The 24,993-nt window shown below is 31.8% G+C and overlaps 3 protein-coding genes and 1 pseudogene across 3 annotated transcripts; 1 reads left to right on the top strand and 3 right to left on the bottom strand.

Moving 5' to 3' along the window:
* Positions 1-2,918: 2,918 nt before the first annotated feature.
* On the bottom strand, positions 2,919-4,520 carry LOC129874869 (tetrahydroberberine oxidase-like; annotated as a pseudogene).
* Positions 4,521-5,803: 1,283 nt separating this feature from the next.
* On the bottom strand, positions 5,804-7,550 carry LOC129874231 (berberine bridge enzyme-like 28). The gene has a single exon (XM_055949490.1). It carries the CDS (start codon positions 7,525-7,527, stop codon positions 5,911-5,913), a length of 1,617 nt encoding a protein of 538 aa, XP_055805465.1. The 5' UTR covers positions 7,528-7,550; the 3' UTR covers positions 5,804-5,910.
* Positions 7,551-11,796: 4,246 nt separating this feature from the next.
* Positions 11,797-13,561, top strand: LOC129873426 (berberine bridge enzyme-like 8). Its single transcript, XM_055948522.1, has one exon. It carries the CDS (start codon positions 11,797-11,799, stop codon positions 13,396-13,398), a length of 1,602 nt encoding a protein of 533 aa, XP_055804497.1. The 3' UTR covers positions 13,399-13,561.
* A 9,416-nt stretch (positions 13,562-22,977) lies between these two features.
* Positions 22,978-24,201, bottom strand: LOC129872607 (berberine bridge enzyme-like 28). The gene has a single exon (XM_055947550.1). The coding sequence runs from the start codon at positions 24,025-24,027 to the stop codon at positions 22,978-22,980; it is 1,050 nt and encodes a 349-aa protein (XP_055803525.1). The 5' UTR covers positions 24,028-24,201.
* Positions 24,202-24,993: the final 792 nt, after the last annotated feature.

Here is a 24,993-nt window from a genome sequence, read left to right as displayed (position 1 = left end):
TTTCTCTGAGATACTACTATCAACTTTTGAATCACTGTTCGTACTTGCCCTTCCTCTGGCCTTGCTCCTCCAAGATCGCGACATACACCCAACCTCCAGTCTGATTTCCATTTGTAGTATCCCTCTAGATCTGTGATATTCCTATTTAGTTAACTCAAAAAAATAGAGTATAGATTCAATCCAGATCATCTAAATGCTATCTTGTTTCACCAAACCCTAGTTCAGGAACACTTTTTTGCATTTCCTGGAGAAGTTCATCAATTCTCCCAATTAGCATTGTAGTGAAGAGGCATGGAAAGTTCTCTGTCCATGCCGTAATGGAGATCCACTGCTAGTCAAGACCAACCTAAGTAGAAGATTGTTATCAACTTTGTCCGCAATATGTTGCCATTTGTAGACTAGTTGAGTTGCATTTTGTTCCCGTGTGTGTGTTACGTTGAATGTGGCCACTTTTTCTGAATTCCTAGAGTGACCGGATACGAGAAAGCTGTCTGCTTGTGTTGGAATTAAATCTACAGAGCTGTTCCATGAAGTCAATCACAGAAGAAAAGACTGCTTTGAAAGATCTGAGTTTAACTCAGTTGGAAGCCCTAGATGAGAGGAATAACATAAAAATAAATCTCTTAAGAGTTAGAAGGGCATAGAGAGAGTAGTAAATCTCATTATGTTTTAGTACTATACATGTGAAAAACGTACGGGTGATGGCTTGCAAACAATAGAGGAGGAATGCTTTGTTCATTCCTAAAGAAATTTTTAGTCCTCACTTTCACCAATCTATCAAAGTTGTTCTTGAATATTTCACTCCCCACATTCTTGCTTGTTTATAGCTTGTGTTTCTTTTTTTGTTCACTCCCAAATCAAGATCTCTATAGTTGAAATAAGCACCTCTAGGAGATTCTGACACATATTTAGCCATGTATCCGTAAAGATTTTGAATTTTAGATTTTTAGATACACTGTATTCAAGTGGATTCACATGCATTTGAGATACATAGACAAATCTCGCCTCCCTCCCTCCCATCTTGCTTGCCACTCTCTTATGTATTGATATCTCAGATATATGCGAATCACAGCTGATATATACAAATACATCTTGCATTGTCACGTTTATAAAATATAGAAACGTTCATTTAATGTTGATTAAATAGAAAGATAGTATGAAATCTTCACTAAAATTGATATCATAGTGTATAAATTGATATATAAACCTGTATCACCTAAATTGAATTTCACAATTGATAGATATCAGTTTGTATACCTATTTCATACACTAAAATAGTTACTAACATAGAAAATTTGGTAATTTCACATTTGCATCTCAATTTTCACATACATTATATACATTCTATACAAATATTACATGTATGAATCCATTTTATAAACCAATTTCATTTATCATATTTATATGAACTGTAGTTTCAAATGAGTAAACTTAAAAAATCTTATGTCATATCAATAACAAATAACATTAAACATATATATACAAATATAAATCTGTTTATATACAATCCTCTAAATCTAAATCCATACCAATTTCATACCATTGTCAAGTTTTCAAATTTTGAACCACAAAAAAATAATCAATATGAACCACTTTTTTATAATGATCAATACGAAACCAAAACTCATAACAAATCATACAGTAGGTTCATTTATTTTTGAAATAAAAATTAATATCACAATCATAGTGGTAAGTTTAATTATTTTTAAAGTCAAAATTCATATCGAAATCATACAATTACATAGATATATAATTTTGGGCAATAGAAAACATATAGTTACTAACCTAAAAAATTTGGTGATCACTGATTTGCATACCAATATTCACAGACATTATATACATTCTATACAAATATTACAAATGTGAAACCACCTTATAAACCGATTTCATTTATTATATAATCTAAAATATATTTTCTGTGGGAGTTGGGTGTAATGAAAAATGTATAAAAGTCGAACGAAATAAAAAAAAAATTAATTGAAATATAAAAGAAATATGAATGAGATGTGAAGGTTGTTGGATGAAACAGACTAATTCTTGAAAGTCTTTTGGAGAAATCTAAGGAGAGAGAATGAGAGATTGATTGATTTTTAACTTTTTGGGAGACGTGTGTTTAATCAAATTTCTAAATTGTAGTAAAAATTTACTTAATATTACACATAAATTGCATTAAAAAAATGCACACCTCACTGTTTTTTCTCTTTCATAATTGATTGTTAAAAAATAATTAAATAAAAAGATATTTAATATAATTTAATTCCAATCTGCTAAGTCTTGTAATTAAACTTTTATAATTAATAATTATTAAATAATAAATTTATAATAAATAATATATAATCGTAAATACATATATGATGTGATTTTTCTGATAGGAAGTATCTTACAACGATTTCTAAAAGAACTACGTGAACAGCATCATCTTATGACAACGTACGGCTGATTGCTTGCAAACTACATAAATTAAATTACCACTAATTAAAAGCAGCTTGTGTGGATGGTTGCTATGTATGATATTGTTAGTTTAAATATAGTATTTTATTTTGATTGTTATTTAAATTTTATTTATTGTATATATTATTTAATTCATTATTATGTAATGATAAAAAAATTATATTTTATGTAACGATCAATTTAGTGTGAATGCGTCGTTATCTTCCTCTTCATTTTGTCTTTATTTATTACCTAATAATTCTACTTTATCCTTACCTACCTTTTAAAAATAGCTATATACCCTACCATATTATTCTTATAGATTTATCCTTCAATTGGTTGATCTGTGATATTATGTAATGACGGAAAATAATATATATAATTTATTCAAATATTATATTCATCAAACAATATAATAAAGTACAATATAATACGATACAATATGAAATAGTATGAGTAGGTAATAACCATCCAAACAAGCTGTAAACTTAATATAATAGGGGAGGAATGCTTTGTTCATTCCTAAAGAAATTTGTTGGATCAGTTTTAGTCTTTCACTTTCACCAATCTATCAAAATTGTTCTTGAAATATTTCACTCCCCAAATTTTTGCTTGTGCATAGCTTGTGTTTCCTTTGTTGTTCATTCCCAAATCAAGATCTCTATAGTTGAAATAAGCAGCTCTAGGAGATTTTGACACATACTTAGCCATGTATCCATAAAGCTTCTGAATCCAAGCTATGTTTCTTTTAGAATCTTCCATTTTCTTCCAAACCAACCCATAATGAATCATAAATATGTTTCCATTTCTATGAGGGAAAGGGTTTCAGATTCTGAGAAGTCACTCAACTTTCCTCCATAAGGGCTAAACTGTAATTCAACACCTGATTTTTCGCCTACTAATTGGTTGAATAGTTTCCATACACCTTTGATAACATATATAGAAATTGGACGTTGGACAAAGTCTGATTTTCCTTTGAAGAATAATCCACTTAGATAAGTTGTGGTATTCCAATCTAGCAACACATCAAGTGATGTTCCCCTAGGGAAATCAACAAAAAAAGTATAGATTCGATCCAACTCATCTCAATACAATCTTCTTTTACTAACCCTAGTTCCGGGAAGTTCTCTTGCATTTCATGGAGGAGTTCATCCACTCCTCCAACAAACATTGTAGGGAAAAAGGCGTAGATAGTCCTTTGTCCACGCCTGAATGGAGACTCAATGCTCCTTAGGAAGATCCCGAGGAGGAGATTATCATCAACTTTATTCGCGATGTGTTGCCATTTGTAGACTAATTGAGTTAAATTTTGTTCCAACGTTCGCGTCACGTTGCATACAGTCACTTTTTCTGGAATATCGAGTAATTTTACCTTCCATGAGATAATAAGACCAAAACTAGTCCCTCCACCTCCTCTAATAGCCCAAAAGTGATCCTCACCCATTGATCTTCGATCGTGGATTCGTCCATTAGCATTGATTAATTTAGCATCAATGATGTTATCAGCAACAATACCGAATTTTCGTGACATCATGCCATAGCCTCCACCACTAAAGTGTCCACCAACACCAACAGTTGGACAACGGCCAGCAACAAAGGCCAATTTTTTTACTTTTTTTTGCGATTCTATAGTAAACTTTCCCTAGAGTCGCGTCAGCTTGAATCCAAGTAGTCTTTTTTTTGGTATCAATGGAGATTGATCTTAGGTTTCAAAAATCAATTATGACAAAAGGGATTTTAGAAATGTATGAAAGTCCCTCATAGTCATGTCCACCACCTCGAATTCTAATTTGTAGGTCATGTTTCTTGGAACAATGTATAGCTGCCTGAATTTGAGATTCATCATTAGGAGTGAAAATAATTGATGGTTTGAAGTCGGAGGTTATCCTTGGATTATCTGAAAATGAATTTAAAATGGTTGAATATGATGAGTTTTTAGGAGTGTAGATTACTTGTGATATTGAGTTTGAGTTTATAATTTTGTGAGAAAGACATTCAAGAAAGTCATCATGAGATTTGTAGGCCCCTGATGATGAAAGGCGAATTGAGAGAAAGAGAAAGATTGTTAACTTGTTCAAAGTAGTCATCATAATTGATTATTTGTTGTTGCAAATTTTGATGATGGAAAAAATGGAAATTAAGACCACCTAGGCTATTTATAGTTTTAGCTTAGGGAGAAATTAAAGAAGCTTAGTTTCAAACCCTAAAACCATGTGGTATAGAATAATATTAATGTGTTATTCGTAAAAGATTTCCTAATCTGTGATAGAATTTCATTTTTTATGGTCAATGATAGAATTTTCTTTAATTAGTTGTAACTTGTAAGAAACAAAATTGAACTCTGAATTTTTATTTTTTATTTTTTTCATAACGAGCAAGACACGTTGAACGAATTGCAAAGACTTGTCATGTTTATTCGGAGTAATAAATAAAAAGATGCACGCCCTTCCTCATGTTTTAACTTGGATAATTAGTTTTATATTTTCTGTTAGACAAGAATGATAGTAGTATAAGAAATTTGAAATAAAATTTGATTGTTAATTCGTTTTTTTGAAAATCGTTGAAGTCTTTTCTAGGAGCAAATAGAAGAATAAATAACAATTTTATTTTTTGAAATTCAACTAAGCCATAAAATAAGAAGTAATCAAGAATATTGCTCTTCTATTCTTGAATAAGTGATTTCACCATTTGATTAATATATCTCAAATATTTTTCTAAAGAAAGTGTTTGCCTTTTCAAGAAAAAAAACACTATCTATAAGATTAAAAATTTTGAAAGAATTTTTTTTATTTAGTAAAAAATTATTAATAGGTTCATAAATATTACAAATAAACATGTAACTTCCAAAAACCTAAAATGTAAAACTAAATGAAGAATGAATTCTTGGAAATTCACATTAATTTATTTTGAGAACCAAGAACTTTTATCGGAAGTGTTTCAACCAGAAAATATCTTACACGATTTCTAATTTGGAATATCACGTCTACATTTAGTTTTCAGTACTAGTAATACATATGTATGGCTGATGGCTTGCAAACTACACACATAAATTAAATTACCACTAATTAATAGCTTAGCTGGTTTGGATGGTCGTTATCTATTATATTATATTGTATTGTTAGTTTAAATATAATATTTGTTTTGATAAATATTTAAATTTTATTATATTGTATATATTGTTAAACTCATACTCTGAATGATAAAAAAAATCAAATTTTATGTAAATACCAATTTAGTTGTCTTTGTTTATTGTCTAATATTTCTATTTTATCCTTACACTTCCTTTTTAATATAGCTCTACCATATTATATATACCTATAGATTTATTTGAGGTTGATGTGTGACATTACGTACGTAACGATGAAAAATGAGATATACAATCTATTCAAATATTATATTCATCAAAATCATACGACACAATATAATACGATACAGTATAAAATGATATGTACGTAATAACCATCCAAACAAGATGTAAGCTTAAGATAATAGAGGAGGAATGCTTTGTTCATTCCTAAAGAAATTTGTTGGATCAATTTTAGTCTTCACTTTCACCAATCTATCAAAGTTGTTCTTGAAATATTTCACTCCCCAAATTCTTGCTTTTACATAGCTTGTGTTTATTCCTTTGTTGTTCACTCCCAAATCAAGATCTCTATAATTGAAATAAGCAGCTCTAGGAGATTTTGACACATACTTAGCCATGTATTTATAAAGTTTTCGACTCCAAGCTATGTTTCTTTTAGAATCTTCCATTCCCCCCCAATACACTGCATAATGAATCATAAATATATTTCCATCTCTATGAGGGAAAGGTGTTTCAGATTCTGAGATGTCACTCAACTTTCCTCCGCAAGGACTAAACTGTAGTTCAACGCCCGAAAATGAATTTTCGCCTACTAATTGGTTGAGTTGTTTCCACATACCTTTGATACCATTTATAGAAATTGGGCGTTGGACATAGTCTGATTTTCCTTTGAAGAATCCTATTTGATTAGTTGTAGTATTCCAATTTAGTAACACATCAAGTGATGTACCCCTAGGGTAATTGGCAAAGAAGAGTACAGATTCGATCCAACTCATCTCAATGCAATCTTCTTTCATCAATCCTAGTTCTGGGAATCTCTTTTGCATTTCGTGGAGGAGTTCATCCACTCCTCCAACGAACATTGTAGTGAAAAAGGCGTGGATACTTCTTTTCCCACCCCCAAATCGAGATCCACTATTCCTCAGGAAGAGCCTGATGAGAAGATTGTCATCAACTTTGTCCGCGATATGTTGCCATTTGTAAACAAGTTGAGTTCCATTTTGTTCCAATGTCCGTGGAACATTGAACACGGTTACCTTTTCTGGAATATCGAGTAATTTTACCTTCCATGATATAATGAGACCAAAGCTAGTCCCTCCACCTCCTCTAATAGCCCAAAAGAGATCCTCACCCATTGATTCTCGATCTTGGATTTGTCCATTGGCATCGATTAGCTTAGCATCAATGATGTGATCAACAGCCATACCAAATTTTCGAGACATCATGCTATAGCCTCCACCACTAAAGTGTCCACCAACACCAACAGTAGGACAAATCCCTGAAACAAAGGCCAATTTTTTACTGTTTTCCGCAATCCTATAATATACTTCCCCTAGGGTTGCGCCAGATTGAATCCAAGCAGTCTTTTTTTCAGTGTCAATGGAGATTGATCTTAGGTTCCTAAGATCAATTACGATAAAAGGGCTTTCAGAAACGTATGAAAGTCCCTCATAATCATGTCCACCGCTTCGAATTCTGATTTGTTGGTCATGTTTCTTGGAGCAATGTATAGTTGCCTGGATTTGAGATTCTTTCAGAGGAGTAAAAATAATTGATGGTTTGAAGTTGGAGGTTATCCTTAGGTTAGTTGAAAAGGATTTCAATATGGTTGAATAGGATGAGTTTTTAGGAATGTGGATGACTTGTGTTGTTGAGTTTGAGTTCATAATTTTGTGAGAAAGGCATTCAAGAAAGTCATGATCATGAGTATTGTTGGTCCATGACGATGAAAGGCAAATTGAGAGAAAGAGATTAAAGAGAAAGATTGTTAACTTGTTCAAAGTAGTCATGATTTCATTGCACAAATTTAATTTTCTTGATGGAAAAATGGTAACAAAGAGCTTCTATTTATACTAGTTTTGGCTTTGGGAAGCTTACTTATAAGTTTCTAAACCAAAATCATGTGGTATTAGAGTGGATTTAGATCTCCTCTAGTACCGATAGCTCCAGTAATCTTCAATAGAGGTCCTGATTAAAGCCACGTGTCTCTTTAAAATTTTAAAGGCTGGATCCCTCTCTTCTTAAAATCATACATTACGAAATTTTAATCATTTTTTGGAAATATGCAACTAAAAACTTACACCCCAATCCTCCCTAAAAATAAGCAAATAGATGGAAAGATCGAGTCTAACTTCCAGGGATTATGATGATTGATAACTATTCGGTTATTCCTCTTCCATGTTGATAAGGGTTATCTTTTAAAATAAAATAGACTTATATATATAGATATTATACGTAATATCAAATATCAAGCTTCTAGTTTCTATTGGACTAGATGGCTGCTAAGTTCAATAATAATATGAATTATACAAATCACATAGTGTTAAGGGCTATGTAAGTAAAGTGATGTATCTGATCGACGATACATCATGTAAAGTGATGTATCTGATCGATACATCACGTATAGTGATGTATTCAAGAATACGAGAAAATAGAAATTTTTGTAATTTTTCAAATGATTGAGAATTTTAAAAAATATAGTAAAATAAATTTTGTATTTAAGTAATTTTTTTCTCTATTCCAAGTTGTACCAAACTATTGCACTATAACTTCTTCATTTCTTGTCGTGTGTTCTATCTAATGTATGATTTGCATGACTTAAGCTTATTGTTATACGAACACGATTTTTATGAGCAACATTTCCACTTTTTACGAACTATATATATATATATATATATATATATATATATATATATATATATATATATATATAATTGTTAAAAAAAATAATCTCATATATTGCTAAATTTGAAAAAAAAAATTGGGTAGAAAATATAATAATTTTATATCTTATTTAATGTAGGTATCGTTATATGTGGAAGTGAAATATTAATTTTAAATTTATTTTTAATTTGTTAAAAAAAATCGTGTAGAGGTGTGTATGATCCTACTAACAAAGTTTAGGGTATATTTGAATTTTTCACGCATGTTTTTTTTTTTTTACTTCTTTGATTCAACGAGTAATTTGAGTTTTGAATAGAGTTAATAGTTAAAAGCCCCTTTAAACTTGACACATTGTAACGAACCCGTTAGTTCGTTTTGAGTACTAGAGATTCTTATTTCATTAAAGACTTATCCCGTAAATTTTAGGTGGAATTTTGGACTATTCGGTAACTACGGTTATTTAGTTGACGAGTAAATTTAGATAATTAATTTAATTAGTGAGCTAAAGTGATAATTTATTTAATACTCTATACCACTTGTCCCATATTTATTAAAATAAATGAGTGAAATTTGTCACCTTTAGTACATAACTAGTTAGGAAAAAATAAAATAAAAAGGAGAGTGAGGTTTGTGATAGGACTAATGTGCGACGTCGAACACGAAAGGAAACTTTGAGATAAAACCAAATTCTCTTAGCTTTAGTTTTGCACAATAACTTACTGCTGACAGAGAATGAATCGTAAATTTTAAGTTTTTTTTTTAGTAAATTGGCAAAGTGGAAACAGTAAGGGTTGATAATAATGTAATGATGACTCAATCATGAGGTAATAATGATAGTTTAGGTATTTAATGATTATGAATATTAGATAGTTTGTCAACAATTACTTTTGGGTCTAGCTAGCTTCTAGTGTGCGGATTTCATACAGTATTATCACAACAATTTGGTAAATTAATGTTTTAGGCCTAGGGTTTGTGGAATAAGATTTTGGTAGTTGGAGAAAACTGAGACTTAACCCTAAGTTAGAACTATAGTAATATGAATGTTTAAGGACTCATTTGCTTATGATTGCTTGATTCGCCCCCATCTTTAATAGGACGCTGTTGACGTCCCATCGAATTAGCTAGTTAAGGGTGAAAGGGATTTAGGAATGAATAGCAGGCAAAGTCCTATTTGAACTGTGCTCTGAAGATTTTTTTAAAGTAACCCAGTCAGATGTCTCAGAAAGGGTAGTGATCTCCCCCTGAAAAGTAGCCCTTTCCTTACTCCTCAATATGGAACTAAACAGGCTTAGGCTTTCCCTTCATATCACCATCGTAAAGTCTATAAGGAGAAAGTATTGGCTAACGATGGATGATATTATGGATTAATTGCCTGTCGGGAGCGTGTTACTTTTCAATTGTATATTTGATAGATTGGATGTAATGTTCTGAGGCATCGAAGAAAGGGAAAGCACCAGTGAATTAGTTTGCTTGACTTCAGTTTTTCGGTTGAGGTAGATTATGGTGTATTTTATATGATAGAAAGACTCTTAATAGTGATTGATAGTTATTAAGATAGGTTGTGAAGTTTTATATGCATCTAATTGTTGTAGTTTGGATGATTGATATATTGTTGTGATTGGTCTGCAATCCCAAGACCGTAAAATCCATAATCTTGAATTGTTCTATCAAAGTGATGCATTGAATAAAAAAGATTTGATAAAATATTGTTAATGAAGTGAAAAATGATGATAAAAAATTATGAATTAACTATATTATCGAATCGAATGCCACAAACCGACACGATATATATGGTTTGTCCAGGAGTTCATAGGCCATTTTGATTGATTTTTTTCTTGAAGAAAGTGCTCTTTAGCTTCAGACTCCGAACTTTAATATATTAATTGTATTAGAAATTGAATATTAAGTATATAATGTTAAGATTTCTTTAGGGGAATCATAATTCATTTGTTGTGCAAATGTGAGTATATGATGCTGTACCATCAAATTAAGGATATGATGTTATTGCTTATCTCTTAATAAAAAATCTTTATTTCAAATTCTGGATGTAATTTTTTTTTTTTTTTTTAGTAACGAGAGCTTCCATCGAATGAGTCCATACAGGATGCGCAAAGACACCTTTCTGAATGAATCAAAGACACAAAGAATGGGTAGAGGACATACTTAGATAGAAAACTAGCTAATGTATAAGATGAATGCTTGATGTATAGAGCACAATAGCAATGTAAATGTTGGTGTGGAGATTAATAAAATGTTTTTTCTTCACAAAATTATGTATGATTGTTAGGATAAGGCTTTTACAAAAATGTTGTGTATATAATTCAATAAAGTTGAGTCAAAGAATAGCTATGATCAAATAATCAAAACCATTTTGTACAAGTAAATAATTGATTTTCCAGCAATAAACTAATCTTAAGAGTTGACCAAAAAGTGAGATACCCATTAATTATTAGTGCTTGTGCACGGTACGTTATAATTAGCATTTGTATAATATAAGTATTAAAGATGGATCCAAAATTATGAAACTATATGTGTCAAATTTAAAAAATAAATTCTTTTAATTTTGAAAAAATTATTTATAGATATAAAATGGGTTTTCAACCCAAATATATAGTTTTGGTAAATTATGACTCTAGTTGGTTTCATGTATAAGATATGATTGAGATTCAATATGGATACCAAACAGTAGATAAGAAATTAAAAAAAATAAGTACTACCTTTCTCAAATAAAAAATAACCAAATTTTACGTTGAAAATTTAAAATAAATGTAGAAAATTGACTAATAAATAGAGGGTCGTCTATTACCTGAGATGTATTCACAATTTCACATTATTGTTTTGACTTTTCCTACAATATTGCAATCTTTTTCATCTTTTTTTCTTTTTTAATAATCATCGATTGTGATATTATACTTATCTTCTTTATTTTAATTTTATTTTTGTTTATTTCTTATCGGCCCAAAAATTACTATATGACTACTTTACTCATATTAACGATTCTACTAGACAAAAAGAACTATTATATAAAAAATTAAAATAAAAAAATAAATATATAATATTATAAATCACAAAAAAGATCAGGCTTACTAAGTAAAATCCGGTCTGATGTTTCTCCCTATCATTAATAACACGAACGTGTTACAAAGATGATGATGAGAAAGTAAACAATTGTTGTATTATCTACTAGAATGTCAAAGCCTACAATATATTAATGATACGATTATGATATCTTACTTTGAATTTTCTTTGGTCAAATTGGAAACATATATGATTTGTATACCTGTTAAATTTGTAACTTTTAATTTTCAAACCTATTTCATTGACTTATTAGCCCAATATTTCCCTATAAAATACCACATAGTAAATCATTTTTATCACATAAAATTATTCATCTAATGACGAAAATTCCACTATTCGTCTCTTCCCTTATTATTTTTCTTGTTCTTGCTACTTCAATAAGTCCTTCACATGAAAATCAAACATTTCTTGAATGTCTTGAAACAAATTCAATCCCTTCTTATCCAATTTCCTCATTAGTATTTTCTCCAAATAATTCTTCATTTTCATCTGTTTTGCAAGCTTACATAAGAAATCTAAGGTTTAATGAGTCCACAACTAGGAAACCTCTCTTCATACTCACAGCTCAGCATGAATCTCATATTCAAGCATCAATTATTTGTGCAAAATCACAAGGTGTGCAAATGAAAATCAGGAGTGGTGGGCATGACTACGAGGGTCTTTCTTATGTGTCCGATGTACCATTTTTCGTCGTTGACATGTTCAATTTCCGGTCGATAAATGTTAGCATTGAGGACGAATCGGCTTGGGTTGAAGTAGGTGCAACCCTTGGTGAAGTTTACTATAGAATCGCTGAAAAAAGCAACGTGCATGGATTTCCTGCGGGAGTTTGCCCCACCGTAGGCGTCGGTGGTCACTTTAGTGGGGCCGGTTATGGTAACATGATGAGGAAATACGGCCTCACGGTCGATAACATTGATGATGCAAAATTAATCGATGTTCACGGTCGAATCCTCGACCGTAAGACCATGGGGGAGGATTTATTTTGGGCTATTACTGGCGGTGGAGGGGTAAGTTATGGTGTCGTCTTATCGTATAAAATAAAGTTGGTTAAAGTCCCACCAAAGGTGACAGTTTTTCGAGTCCCAAGATTTTATGACCAAAATGCCCTCGACCTTGCTTACCTATGGCAACGTCGCGCTGACAAATGGGATAATGACCTTTTCATGAGAATGATCATTGACGTAGTCAATAGCACTACACGTACCTCGGAGAAAACCATAAGGGTGTCCTTTTTCACTTTATTTTTAGGAGACTCTGATCGACTTCTCTCACTTCTCAATCAGAGTTTCCCCGAACTAGGGTTAGAACGAAAGGATTGCATCGAGATGACTTGGATCGAATCCGTGCTTTACTATACAAATTCCCCAATTACCCCTATTGATGCTTTGCTAAGTAGGTCACCTCCCCTAACATACTTGAAAAGGAAATCAGACTACTTGCAAAAACCAATGTCAAAACAAGGGTTAGAGTTCATATTTAAGAAAATGATACAACTACAAACACCAACAAGTTTGACATTTAATCCTTATGGTGGAAGAATGAGTGAAATTTCATCTTTTGCTAAGCCATTCCCACATAGGGCTGGAAATATAGCCAAGATTCAATATGCAACAAATTGGAATGAAAAAGGAGTTGAAGCTTCAAACCATTATCTCAACTTGACAAGAGTACTTTATAACTATATGACACCCTTTGTGTCAAAATCACCAAGGTTAGCATTTTTGAATTATAGGGATATTGATTTGGGAATTACACATAATGGGAAATTAAGTTATTTTGAAGGAAAAGTGTATGGGATAAAATATTTCAAGAAGGAAAATTTCAATAGGTTGGTGAAGATCAAGACTAAAGTTGATCCTGAAAATTTCTTCAGGAATGAACAAAGCATACCAGTTTATCCTTCTTGGAGGAATTAAGTAGATATTAAAGGGGAAAATATGGATTATTATTATTATTATTATTTAAAGGGTCATTTGATGTATTTCATTTTTAAATATGAATTAGTTGTTGTTTAATTTGATTCTTAAAATGTAATATTCACACTAGTGATAGATCTCAGATCTGTTTATGAAGATAATGAATAATGTTATATGTTGTTGAAAGTTCAATATGATTGATTTGTTACTATGAATAAATAAAGTTTTTTTTTATTTACTATAGATATTGAGTTTAATTTGGTTAGTAATTTGTATTCAAGTTTATTACTTTAGTATATATCTCCATACACACGTGAGGTTAGGAAAACATGTTTTTATTTACTCAAGTTTTTACTTAACAAACTTCACTATCACGTGTAAATTTGAATCTTTTTAATGAGTTAAACATGTGATCTTTTATTTTTTTTATAAAAGATGATAATTGACTCAAAATAGGATTCTTATTTGTTCTACCATAATAAAACATATTGCTATTTCATCTATAAACTTAAACGTTAGAAAAGACATATTTTTTGTATATACTTATATATATCTTTAACCATATTTTAGATCTTCAAAATTATACACGGAAAGCATAATCAATTATTTGTTTCATCATTTTGGTAAATGGATCGTATAAGTGCACGTGATGGAAGATGATTAGAGAATAAACTCAATCTGTTGACATTTTAGAATCTGCGTATTATTAAGGACTTGGTCAAACCCACAATTAATGTAACATGGTATACTTTATTATTATTATGATATAAATAACAATAATAATTTAAAATCAATGTAAGAAGCTATATATAAACTTTAAATTTTTGAATTTGTTTTCTGATTAGAACTCAATTACGCCAAACAATATATATTCATGGTGGGCGGAAAAGATGAGTGGCTACCTACCTATTTCTTTCTTGAGAAAGGGCAATCGTAAATTAGCGTATAAGAATAGTATTAAATATAATGTATTAGTGATATTGAAATTAATTATTTTTTTATTAATTTTTACTTGCTTATTATTTCAGAAAATGGATTTCACTTTTACTTGTCATTTTTAACATATCGAGAAAAACAATTATATTTTTTCATGTTTTATCCTTAATATTAATTACTTATTCCTCAAATCATTTTTCAAGATCTAATACTCTCTTTATTTCATATTAAGTGAATTTTTAAGGCAATGCACACATATTAAGAAAAACATTCAAGGACATAATTTGAACCATACTTTCCACTATTGCCCTTTGTAAAATCATAAATAGAACTTTGCAAGTAGTGTGATTTATCTCCTAGAAAATATAAAACTTCAATAAATGAAGGGGCAAATATAAAAAAAGTTTCAAACATCTATCTTGAACTTTAAACAATTCAATTATTTTGAACTATGAAAAATCCCTCAAAAATTCACTTAATATGGAATAGAGGGAGTACTAAATATCAATTAATATGGTAAAATAGTTATGTAAATTATTATTTTCTTAATGAGTGTCAAGACTAGAGACAGAACTACAATATAATACAGGGGTTCGGGCGAACCCAATTTCTTTTGTATAGATCCTATAATTGTATTAAAAATATTTCATACGAACATATATATCATTTCGTGCGAAGCCCCAAGCAAATATAAGACTGTGGAGCATGTTCCCTAGTCTCGTTTTTGGCCGAGCCTGATTCTCTATGGCATGGATCTCTTTGATTGGATGGAGAGAGATATGCTTTATTAAAATAAAAAATAATCTTATTTGTAAGGTTGTTGATTAAGTGGTCTTCCCGCGGTCAGAGAGGTTTTTGATTTCTGTTGAATGTGGGTTCTCGAAACCCATTCGCACCATTTTATTATGGCTTTTTTCTGTTGAATATGCTATCTACCTAAAAAGAAAAAGCTCTCTCATCTCTTTTCGGCTTTCGCATGTTTAAAACTTTTTTAATGTAGATTTTTTAAATGTCTTTAATACAAAATAAAATAGAAAATTGATAATTAAAAATAATAAAAAATAGTGTCGAACAGTGTCATATTCTATATGTCACGATCCGAATCCGGGTGTGATGACACTCATCTCAACCCACCGAGATGAGTCAGCCTAATAACCAACGAAAAGTAAATGCGGAAGTAATTGAGATAAAGCAAGGTTTAACTTAGTCAAAAATAAATAAATAATCTCAAAATCCCTCAAGACTGGTTGTCACGTGTACAAGTCACTAATACATTACCGAAGTACGAAAGAAAATACAGTCACAATGTCTTTGTCTCTAGAATAGGACTAAAACATAATAAAAGAGTAAGAGGTGTCCGCTAGATGGATGTAACAACTACCTCAACACTCGAGATGATAGCCTCAGACGTGGTAGAGAACACTAAGAGATCAAGAAGGTCCGGGCTCACAACCTACACAAGTGTAGAAGCAAGGGGTGAGTACCAAACAACACGGTACTCAGCAAGTGGATAACTAAAACTAAGCAAAGCTCAATAAATACAAGTACTCCTATCCTCCCAACCGAACCTCCTTAACTACAACCTGTATAAAACCAGCCCAACTCTCCACTTGTATAATAATAATAGTAATCCAGTCCACGAATACTCATCAATAGTCTCATCAATGAATTATATCAAGTCAAGTTCAGCATATACAGAGCAATAAATGGGTAAACACGAATTCACAAATATCAATAAAATGCGATGAAATGCAATGAGATGATGTATGTCTGTCCTATCGGTACACATCCACTGAATTACAGTCCGGAACCCATGGAGGACATTTTTGTCCATGTAACCTGCCATGGAGCGTGTGGCCCGACTCCTTTGTTTCATAATACCTGTCACGGAGCATGTGGCTCGACCCCTTTGTTTTATAATACCTGCTACGGAGCGTGTGGCCCGACCCCTTTTGTTTCATATCATTTTCAATCTCAACACAATATGTCAGAACCAATGCAATCAATTCATGTTCATATAATTCACGATAATAACATGACAACAACAATAATTTTTCTATCTCACATCAACATAGTCATTTCACATGTCCAAAATAAATCCACAATCACAACATATCAATTCCACCAATACATGTCATTATATTACCATTTTATACCCCTCATCTTCATTTTTAAGGCCAATCATACAGTCAATAACCCAGTTCAATTCTCATTACTTCCCAGTACACATAACACGAAAATACAAGCATCTACAAGCTTAAACTGAGGTTTAGAAATTTACTTGCCTTAATTAATCAAGCAATTACTCCGGTACTTGAGCCTTCCATTTTCGTTGGTCCTCCAAATAAGTATAATCTAATCAAATAAATAACCACAATAAGATTTCGAAACTAACAACACCCATATTATTATATGTCTAGCCTAGACTCAAAACCTACCCAAATCTATAATCAAGTTCCTAATGTTGATGTCAAATAATATGTCAATCTTATATTTCCAAATTTTAAGCCTAGGATTAGGTTCTAATGTCCCCAATATCATAAATTTAATAGAATTCATAAAATGTAATATACCTAATATTTAATTATCTATCTCAATATATGAAAATTCGGAAACTAACTCATTCACTCATGATAAAATAAACTCACAAGCCAAATTTCAACTAAAACGGATCATTATTCGACTCCCAAATCAAGATTTTATATGAAGAACCCTAGGGTCGTATTTTCTTATTTCAGCATTGTTTCTCCACCAACCATCCTTTTCCTCTCTGCACTCTCCCAAATGGAGCTTACCGCACTTGCCGCATAGTGGCTTTCCCTTCGAACCTTGACCTACACTAGCCTGGGATTGAGAACCCTGAGATCTGAAATTCTGGTGACTCTGTTCCTGTCGATCATACCTATTATGCGGCGTAGATACACTTACCGCAGATGGGGCATAGTTGGAAGACTTCTTTTGAAAGAAGGACCGATTGTCCTTGCTTTGCCTCTGCTCACTCTCATGTCCAGCTGATTTTGCCTTCTTGCCCAAATGTTCCTCCTTGTCTTTCCTCTTCTCATCCTCTACCTGCTGAGCATACACCATTAATCTAGAAATATCCATATGAGAGATCAATAATGCTGCTTTGCACTCCTTCTTCACATGTCTTCCTAATCCAGAGACAAATTTTCTCATCTTTGACCTCATATTTGGGATCATCTCTGGAGCATATCTGGACAGCTGGATGAACTTTATACTATACTCCTTAACGTTCATACCCTCTTGCTTCAAATTCACAAACTCTTCTACTTTTGCTTCTCTCAATTCTCTGAGAAAGAAGTGATCAAGAAAGGCTCCCTCAAACTCATCCCAAATAGCCGGCTCAGCATCCTCACCTATACTTTGTTCCCACTGGTTATACCAGATGTTTGCCACATTCTTGAGTTGATAAGACACCAACTCAACCCCCTCGATCTCCGTAGTATGCATCGCTTTCAGGATCTTCCACATCTCATCAATGAAATTCTGGGGTCTTCATCAACCTTGAAACCCGTGAATATCGACGGATTTATTCTTAGAAAATCTCTAATCCTAGTGGCAGCAGACGGCTCTTGAGAACTAGAACTAGGAGTTGGCGAACTCTGGTTACCATTGCGGGCAGCCACTAATTGAGTGAGCATAGCAATTGCTCCTCGAAAATCTGCATCCGAAGTTGGTGCAGCGGAGTAGTAGGCACTTGAGGTGCCTCAGTATACCTTGCAGGTCGGCCCCTAGTCCTCGATGGGCGCATTTCTGACTGTGGAATCTCTGTGGTATCAGTATTCCTCTGACTGGTAGTACGTTTAGGAGGCATTATCTGCAACGTATAAATGCACGAATTAGAAAGGAAGTCTTATAGAGTTAAACTCTATCGCACGAACTTAGATTATGAAAGAAGTGAAACAATTCCTAATGTCCTATAGCCTCCTGATTATAAGTGTGGTGCACAACACACTCATAAGCAAGACTCTACTAGACACGACTTCATAGACTCCCTAGGACTCTTGAACTCTATGCTCTGATACCAAGTTTGTCACGCCCCGGGAGGGTACCCTAGACGTGGCCGGCACTCGAAAACCATCGCTGGCCTTCAAGCAAACCACTTGGTCCAATCACACTTCCATTCAGTCACATTCTATTAGCGGAAGACTCAATCACATATCCAATCGACAACTAGTAAGGATAAAACTAGTCAAAATGAAGCAATTCAACAACATCCACACTATAGTCTATGAAGCCTCTATCAGCAATCTAGGAGGTGTCAATGACAGGTTCATGGCTACCACAAATCAAAATAAAGGAAAACAAACTCAAAGTTAAAAAGATAAATGCGGTATCCTCCGGAAATAGGGAGGACTCACTAACTAGATGGAAGTGAATAGATCTTGAACGGTGCGCTTGTTGATGATCTCTAATATCTATCTCTGCATCATAAAATGATGCAGGCCAAATGGCGTCAGTACGTGGAATGTACGAGTATGTAAAATGGCAGAATAAAATATGCATCAGGGTAGGATCAAATCAACTCAGGATCTCAACTCAAAAGAAGGGAAAACTAAATCAAGATGTCCTAGGTTTAAACAAAAATATGATTTAGACAAGACCACTCATATACTACCCAATTCAATCCATTCCAATCTGACTCAAAGTACTATCAAGACTTATATGAGAGTTTCTCTTATCCGACAACTATCACTTATGAGCCAGTGATAGTACAACAAGCCGACGTTGTTGCAACGTCCGTTCATACCTTGCCAGGGTAGGAACGAATCAACAATCATGGATACACAATTAATCAAGTCCTATCATGTCAGGACAGTAATTTGGGAAACATTCGACTTTAACGGTCCAATCCTCTCCTATGTTTGGCGACGTAGTTATTGGGTTCGAGTTATTACTTACTCTTACCCAATTTGGTGCTCGATACTCCTCCCAAGACTCAATTCTCATAAAACTCTATCCAATCAGTTTAATCTAATCATATCGACAAGTCTCATATGGACCCTTATCAATTTATCAATTTTATCACAAACAAACTCTCAACCAATCATACTATTCAATTAGTCCCAATCACATTTTTCAAGAGTAGTAGATATACTTTTATGACAATAATAAGTTATGTTCCTAATTTATGTCATTCACATTCATAGCTATCCCAATTTATGATTTTCATTCAAATCAATACATATGCATAATCGTTTACAGTCAATATATGTAGTTATACTTCATGAAATAGAATATGAAAAGTAATTGTTCAATAATTCAAGTCATGAAGATCATCAACCAATTAATATTATGTAAAAATATTTTAGGGTTTAGGAAAATTTCAAGAAAACATTCATGGAAGGTTTAAGTCTTTCACAATTCTATCAAACACGTTTATGGGGCACATGGAAGAAAAAAAATCCATGCTTTAATTAGCCTTACATACCTTAAAAGCTCCATAAATCTAGATGAAAAATCTTAACTTGAAGAAGAACAATCAAGGGGCCCTTTCTTGAAATTCTTGGATTTGTTTTCTTGAAAACCCTATGGTTAGAATTTAAGATTTCTCTTAGATATTCATGAATATATGAAGAAGTTTGGTTTGGAAAGATGGAAATCCATGAAGGAATTACCTTGTTGAAGAATCTTGAAAAAAAGAACCCTAACTTGATGCTTTCTTGAAAATTCTTGAGCGTTGATGTTTAGAAGTGAATGAGAGGGTTTTTAATGAGGAAAACTGTTTTTTACAAGTTTAGAAATATTAAATAACTCCCCAAAGGGTTATAGGACAAAAATACCCTTAAAAAAATATAGGGGGCGTCGTTCGTCGGACTTCTGCCAGGATAGAGCGGCTCCAGTAAAATGGTCATAACTTTTGACTCAGAACTCCAAAAATTACAATCTTAGTGGCGTTGAAAAGAAGACTCAAAGACCTTTAATTTGATAGGTCATGGTCCACCCAGTTAGTCATATTAAAAAAGCTATGGTCATTGGAAGTCGACCCTTATACGAACTCATTCAGAAACTTAGCCAAGATGAATTCTTTGGACTTGGCTTGGTTTTAGGGATCCCTTATGACCCTAAATCAACTCCAACACCCTTAAATTACTTAGGAAGTGATCCTAACTCATGCATGCACTTTAAAATCGTCGAATACGATCCTATACATACATGAAGAATGATCCGAATCTTAGCGAAAATTTTTGGGGTGTTACAATTGATAACTGATGTCTAATTATATTAATTACATTATTGTTTGTTTTTCAAAATTTCAACTTTTCAAAGCACGATGGATCAAAGGTGAAGCTAGTAAAATATTTGTTTTAGGCCCAATATTAATGATAAATTTAATAATTTTAATTTTACTTAAAGTAATATTGAATATTATAGAAAAAATGCTTTTTATATATATATATATATATATATATATATATATATATATATAAAAAAAACTTCTATCAAAATTATTTTAGAACTTTAATTTAAATTACTCAAATATATTTATATTAATAAATTAAATTTTAACAACAAAATTCAAGGTAATATAATGTTGATTGTTGTTACATTAGCTTGAGATTGCTGTCTTATTTCAAAATTTAGAACCCACAAATATCAAATCCTAACTTCACCTCTGGTCAAAAAATGTGACAAATAAAAGTGAACAGAGAGATATTCACTCTTTATTTTGGTGTATTAAGACAGTTCTACCCTTATCCATGTGTCAAAGGCCCATGAATTACTAATATCATCGTTTGCTTGTATATTTGTATACACCCTTTAATAATGAATAGGCTGTATAACTAATACATATACTATATCAATAATACATAAGCTAAAAAATATATCAAATAAAATGTTAAATATTTATATCATGATTAATTCATGTATTAGATTTTTTAACACATCCTATCAAAAAGCTCCTAAGTAACTAATTCATGCGAAAAATCATATTACTACATTCAAGTCGGAGTGTATAAAAGGTGTGTGAGTTCCTCGATTAAAAAAGGGAAGAGAAAATGGAGGAGATGCATGCGCACAAAAATAAGTTATAATTTTTCTCATATAAATATATGAAAAACTACATCTTAAATATTCATCAAAATTTATATGAGTTGACTCTTAAAAAACAAAATATAACAAATTAAAAAAAACGGAGGAAGCATATGTTTTATATTCTATAGTTTACTATCGGATAACTTTACTGGAATTATCAAGTTAAAGACCAATAAGAGACACAGTTATGTTAGCCAAAAATTGCTTATTAGGTCCAACAATGCACGATATTATTCTATATTATTATCTCATGCCCGTGTAATTGCTTTTCGAAGTATCATTGTTGACCCTTAAATTATAGAGAAAATTATACAAATACATTTTTTTTAAAATTGTTATTAAAAAAATATAATTACTTTCAGAAAATTATATATATACAATTTACCCAAATTTCTTTTTAACTATTTAGATACATTATAAATTATTAATAGTATAATTCTACCAAAGATCCTCAAAGAATCTCTCTTCTCCGTCTTAGTTGTAACATGATTTAAATTACTAATATAATATATCTTGCACATAATATACTATATATTAGATATCTACATTTAACACTATCCAATAATGAAAATGATATAAATTGTTAATGTATTATATACTAAACATGATTACTATATATTTGATGTGTACATTTAACAGTATCTAATAACTAATGCATATTTAAATTTAGCATATATATGCACCGATATACTATATATTTTATGCATTGCATTAATACAAAATATCTTTAAGTACGATAGATATTGAACTTGATATATAATATAATATACTGAACAAGATATACTATATATTATACACAATAGTACTTTCTTATTAATAAATTGTATTGAATTAATATTTGTATGTTCATCATCTTTCTTCGAGAGCATGAAACAAGAAAGAGCATAGTTGAGTATACCAAGAAGATGGAGTGCTGTAATAGCAAATCGTAGCGTCTGAATTTATATATATATATTTTAAGCATTTTTTCTATAATATTATAACGTTGATAATAGATTATTTGTGCAGCATCTGATATTAGTGTTTCCTTGTTAAAAGGTAGGAATAGCGTATTTGTAGGGATTCATTTTATTTAGTCAACTTAAATTAAGGTCCATCGATGACCATATCTAATTTTCAGGTTGGCCTAACCTAATTTGATGACACGCTACGCTCACAAAGTGCTATATCAGGAAAAAAAAAGCAACTATCTTAAGCATTTATCTTTTATTTATTTACAGGTATTTATCATATATTATGTAATTTTAAAAACAGTTTCAGATTATGATTTTTTTTTCTTGTTTGCTAATATTTATGTAATTTATTATAACATGAGCCACCTCAATTGTCATACACAACTAATACCCCATCTAACTATTACTAAATACATATGTCATATGTATGTATAATTCCACAAATTTAGAAAATTTATTACGTAACAATATAATTTATAAATCAGAAAATATATTACACCGGTTTTTTTTTCTTGGTTACATCATGCCTCCATTTATTTTTTAGTAGTACTACACACATACATATATAAAAGAGTTGTATTGAAAGCCTTATTTTTAGAAACCGGCGATGGTTTTGCAATTAAACTTAACGCTAAGCTTCAGATGATAGAGGAGGAATACTTTGTTCATTCCTAAAGAAATTTGTTGGATCAGTTTTAGTCTTCACTTTCACCAATCTATCAAAATTGTTCTTGAAGTATTTCTCTCCCCAAATTTTTGCTTGTGCATAGCTTGTAAAGTTTCCTTTATTGTTCACTCCCAAATCAAGATCTCTATAATTGAAATAAGCAGCTCTAGGAGATTTTAAAACATACTTAGCCATGTATTCATAAAGATTTCGAATCCACGCTATGTTTCTTGTAGAATCTTCCATTCTCCCCCAATACACTGCATACTCGATCATGAATATATTTCCAGCTCTATGAGGGAAAGGAGTTTCAAATTCTGAGATGTCACTCAACTTTCCTCCGTAAGGACTAAACTGTAATTCGGCACCTGAGTTTTCGCCTATTGATTGATTGAGTAGTTTCCATATACCTTCAAGACCATTTATAGAAATTGGACGTTGCACATAGTCTGATTTTCCTTTGAAGAATCCTACTTGATTAGTATTATTCCGATTTAGTAACACATCAAGTGATGTGCCCCTAGGGAAACCGGCAAAGAAGAGTATAGATTCGATCCAACTCATCTCAATGCAATCTTCTTTCATTATTCCTAGTTCTGAGAACCTCTTTTGCATTTCGTGGAGGAGTTCATCTACCCCTCCAACGAACATTGTAGTGAAAAAGGCATAGATACTCCTTTGCCCACCCCCGAATGGAAATTCACTATCTCTCAAGAAGATCATGAGGAGGAGATTGTCATCAACTTTGTCTGCGATATGTTGCCATTCGTAAACAAGCTGAGTTGCATTTTGTTCCAACGTTCGTCCCACATTGAACACAGTCACCTTTTCTGGAATATCGAGTAGTTTCACCTTCCATGATATAATGAGACCAAAGCTAGTCCCTCCACCTCCTCTAATAGCCCAAAAGAGATCCTCACCCATTGATTTTCGATCCAGGATTCGTCCATCAGAATCGATTAATTTTGCATCAATGATGTTATCAGCAGCAATACCGAATTTTCGTGACATCATGCCATAGCCTCCACCACTAAAGTGTCCACCAACACCTACAACAGGACTAACCCCAGAAACAAAGGCCAATTTTTTACTTTTTTCCGCGATTCTATAGTAAACTTCCCCTAGGGTCGCGCCAGCCTAAATCCAAGCAGTCTTTTTTTGGGTATCAATGGAGATTGATCTTAGGTTTCTAAGATCAATAATGACAAAGGGGGTATCCAAAATGTATGAAAGTCCCTCATAGTCATGTCCACCGCTTCAAATTCTAATTTGTAAGCCATGTTTCTTAGAGCAATGTATAGCTGTCTGGATTTGGGATTCATCATTAGGAGTTAAAATAATTGATGGTTTGAAGTGGGAGGTTATCCTTAGGTTATTTGAATAGGAGTTCAAAATGGTAGAATATGATGATTTTTTAGGAGTGTAAATGACTTGTGATATTGAATTTGACGATGAAAGGCATTCAAGAAAGTCATCATGGGTGTTGTTGGCCAATGATGATGAAAGGAAAATTGAGAGAAAAAGAAAGATTGCGCATTTGTTGAAAGTAGTCATGATTTCTTTGCAAAATTAATTTTGTTGATGGAAAAATGGTAACAAAGAGCTTCTATTTATACTAGTTTTGGCTTGGGAAGCTTACTTGTATGTCTCCAAACCAAGACCATGTGGTATATATTTAGAGGGGTCCCCATCAGAGCCACTTATTTAAATATTTTATATATATATATATATATATATATATATATATATATATATATATATATATATATATATATATATATATATATATATATGTATGTATAAAAATTGATTTTCAAATTAATAGACATATTTAAAATGTTGTATGATTTAACTTATATAAGCATAAATTATACTTAAAGTTATATGTAAAATATATATAATTAGGATAATTTTTGTCAAAGCAAAGAGCACCAAATAATTTAGAAAATGTTTTCGACCTTTATAAATACTAATTTTATT

This window comes from Solanum dulcamara, chromosome 11, assembly GCF_947179165.1.
Source record: "Solanum dulcamara chromosome 11, daSolDulc1.2, whole genome shotgun sequence".
NCBI lineage: Eukaryota > Viridiplantae > Streptophyta > Magnoliopsida > Solanales > Solanaceae > Solanum > Solanum dulcamara.
Note: the sequence above shows the minus strand (reverse complement) of the source record. Positions and strands in the feature narration are given on the sequence as shown.

What these genes read in the sequence shown, in the direction of transcription:
- LOC129872607 (XM_055947550.1), bottom strand. Translation starts at nt 24,027, where the DNA reads ATGATGTCACGAAAATTCGGTATTGCTGCTGATAACATCATTGATGCA.
- LOC129874231 (XM_055949490.1), bottom strand. Translation starts at nt 7,527, where the DNA reads ATGACTACTTTGAACAAGTTAACAATCTTTCTCTTTAATCTCTTTCTC.
- LOC129873426 (XM_055948522.1), top strand. Translation starts at nt 11,797, where the DNA reads ATGACGAAAATTCCACTATTCGTCTCTTCCCTTATTATTTTTCTTGTT.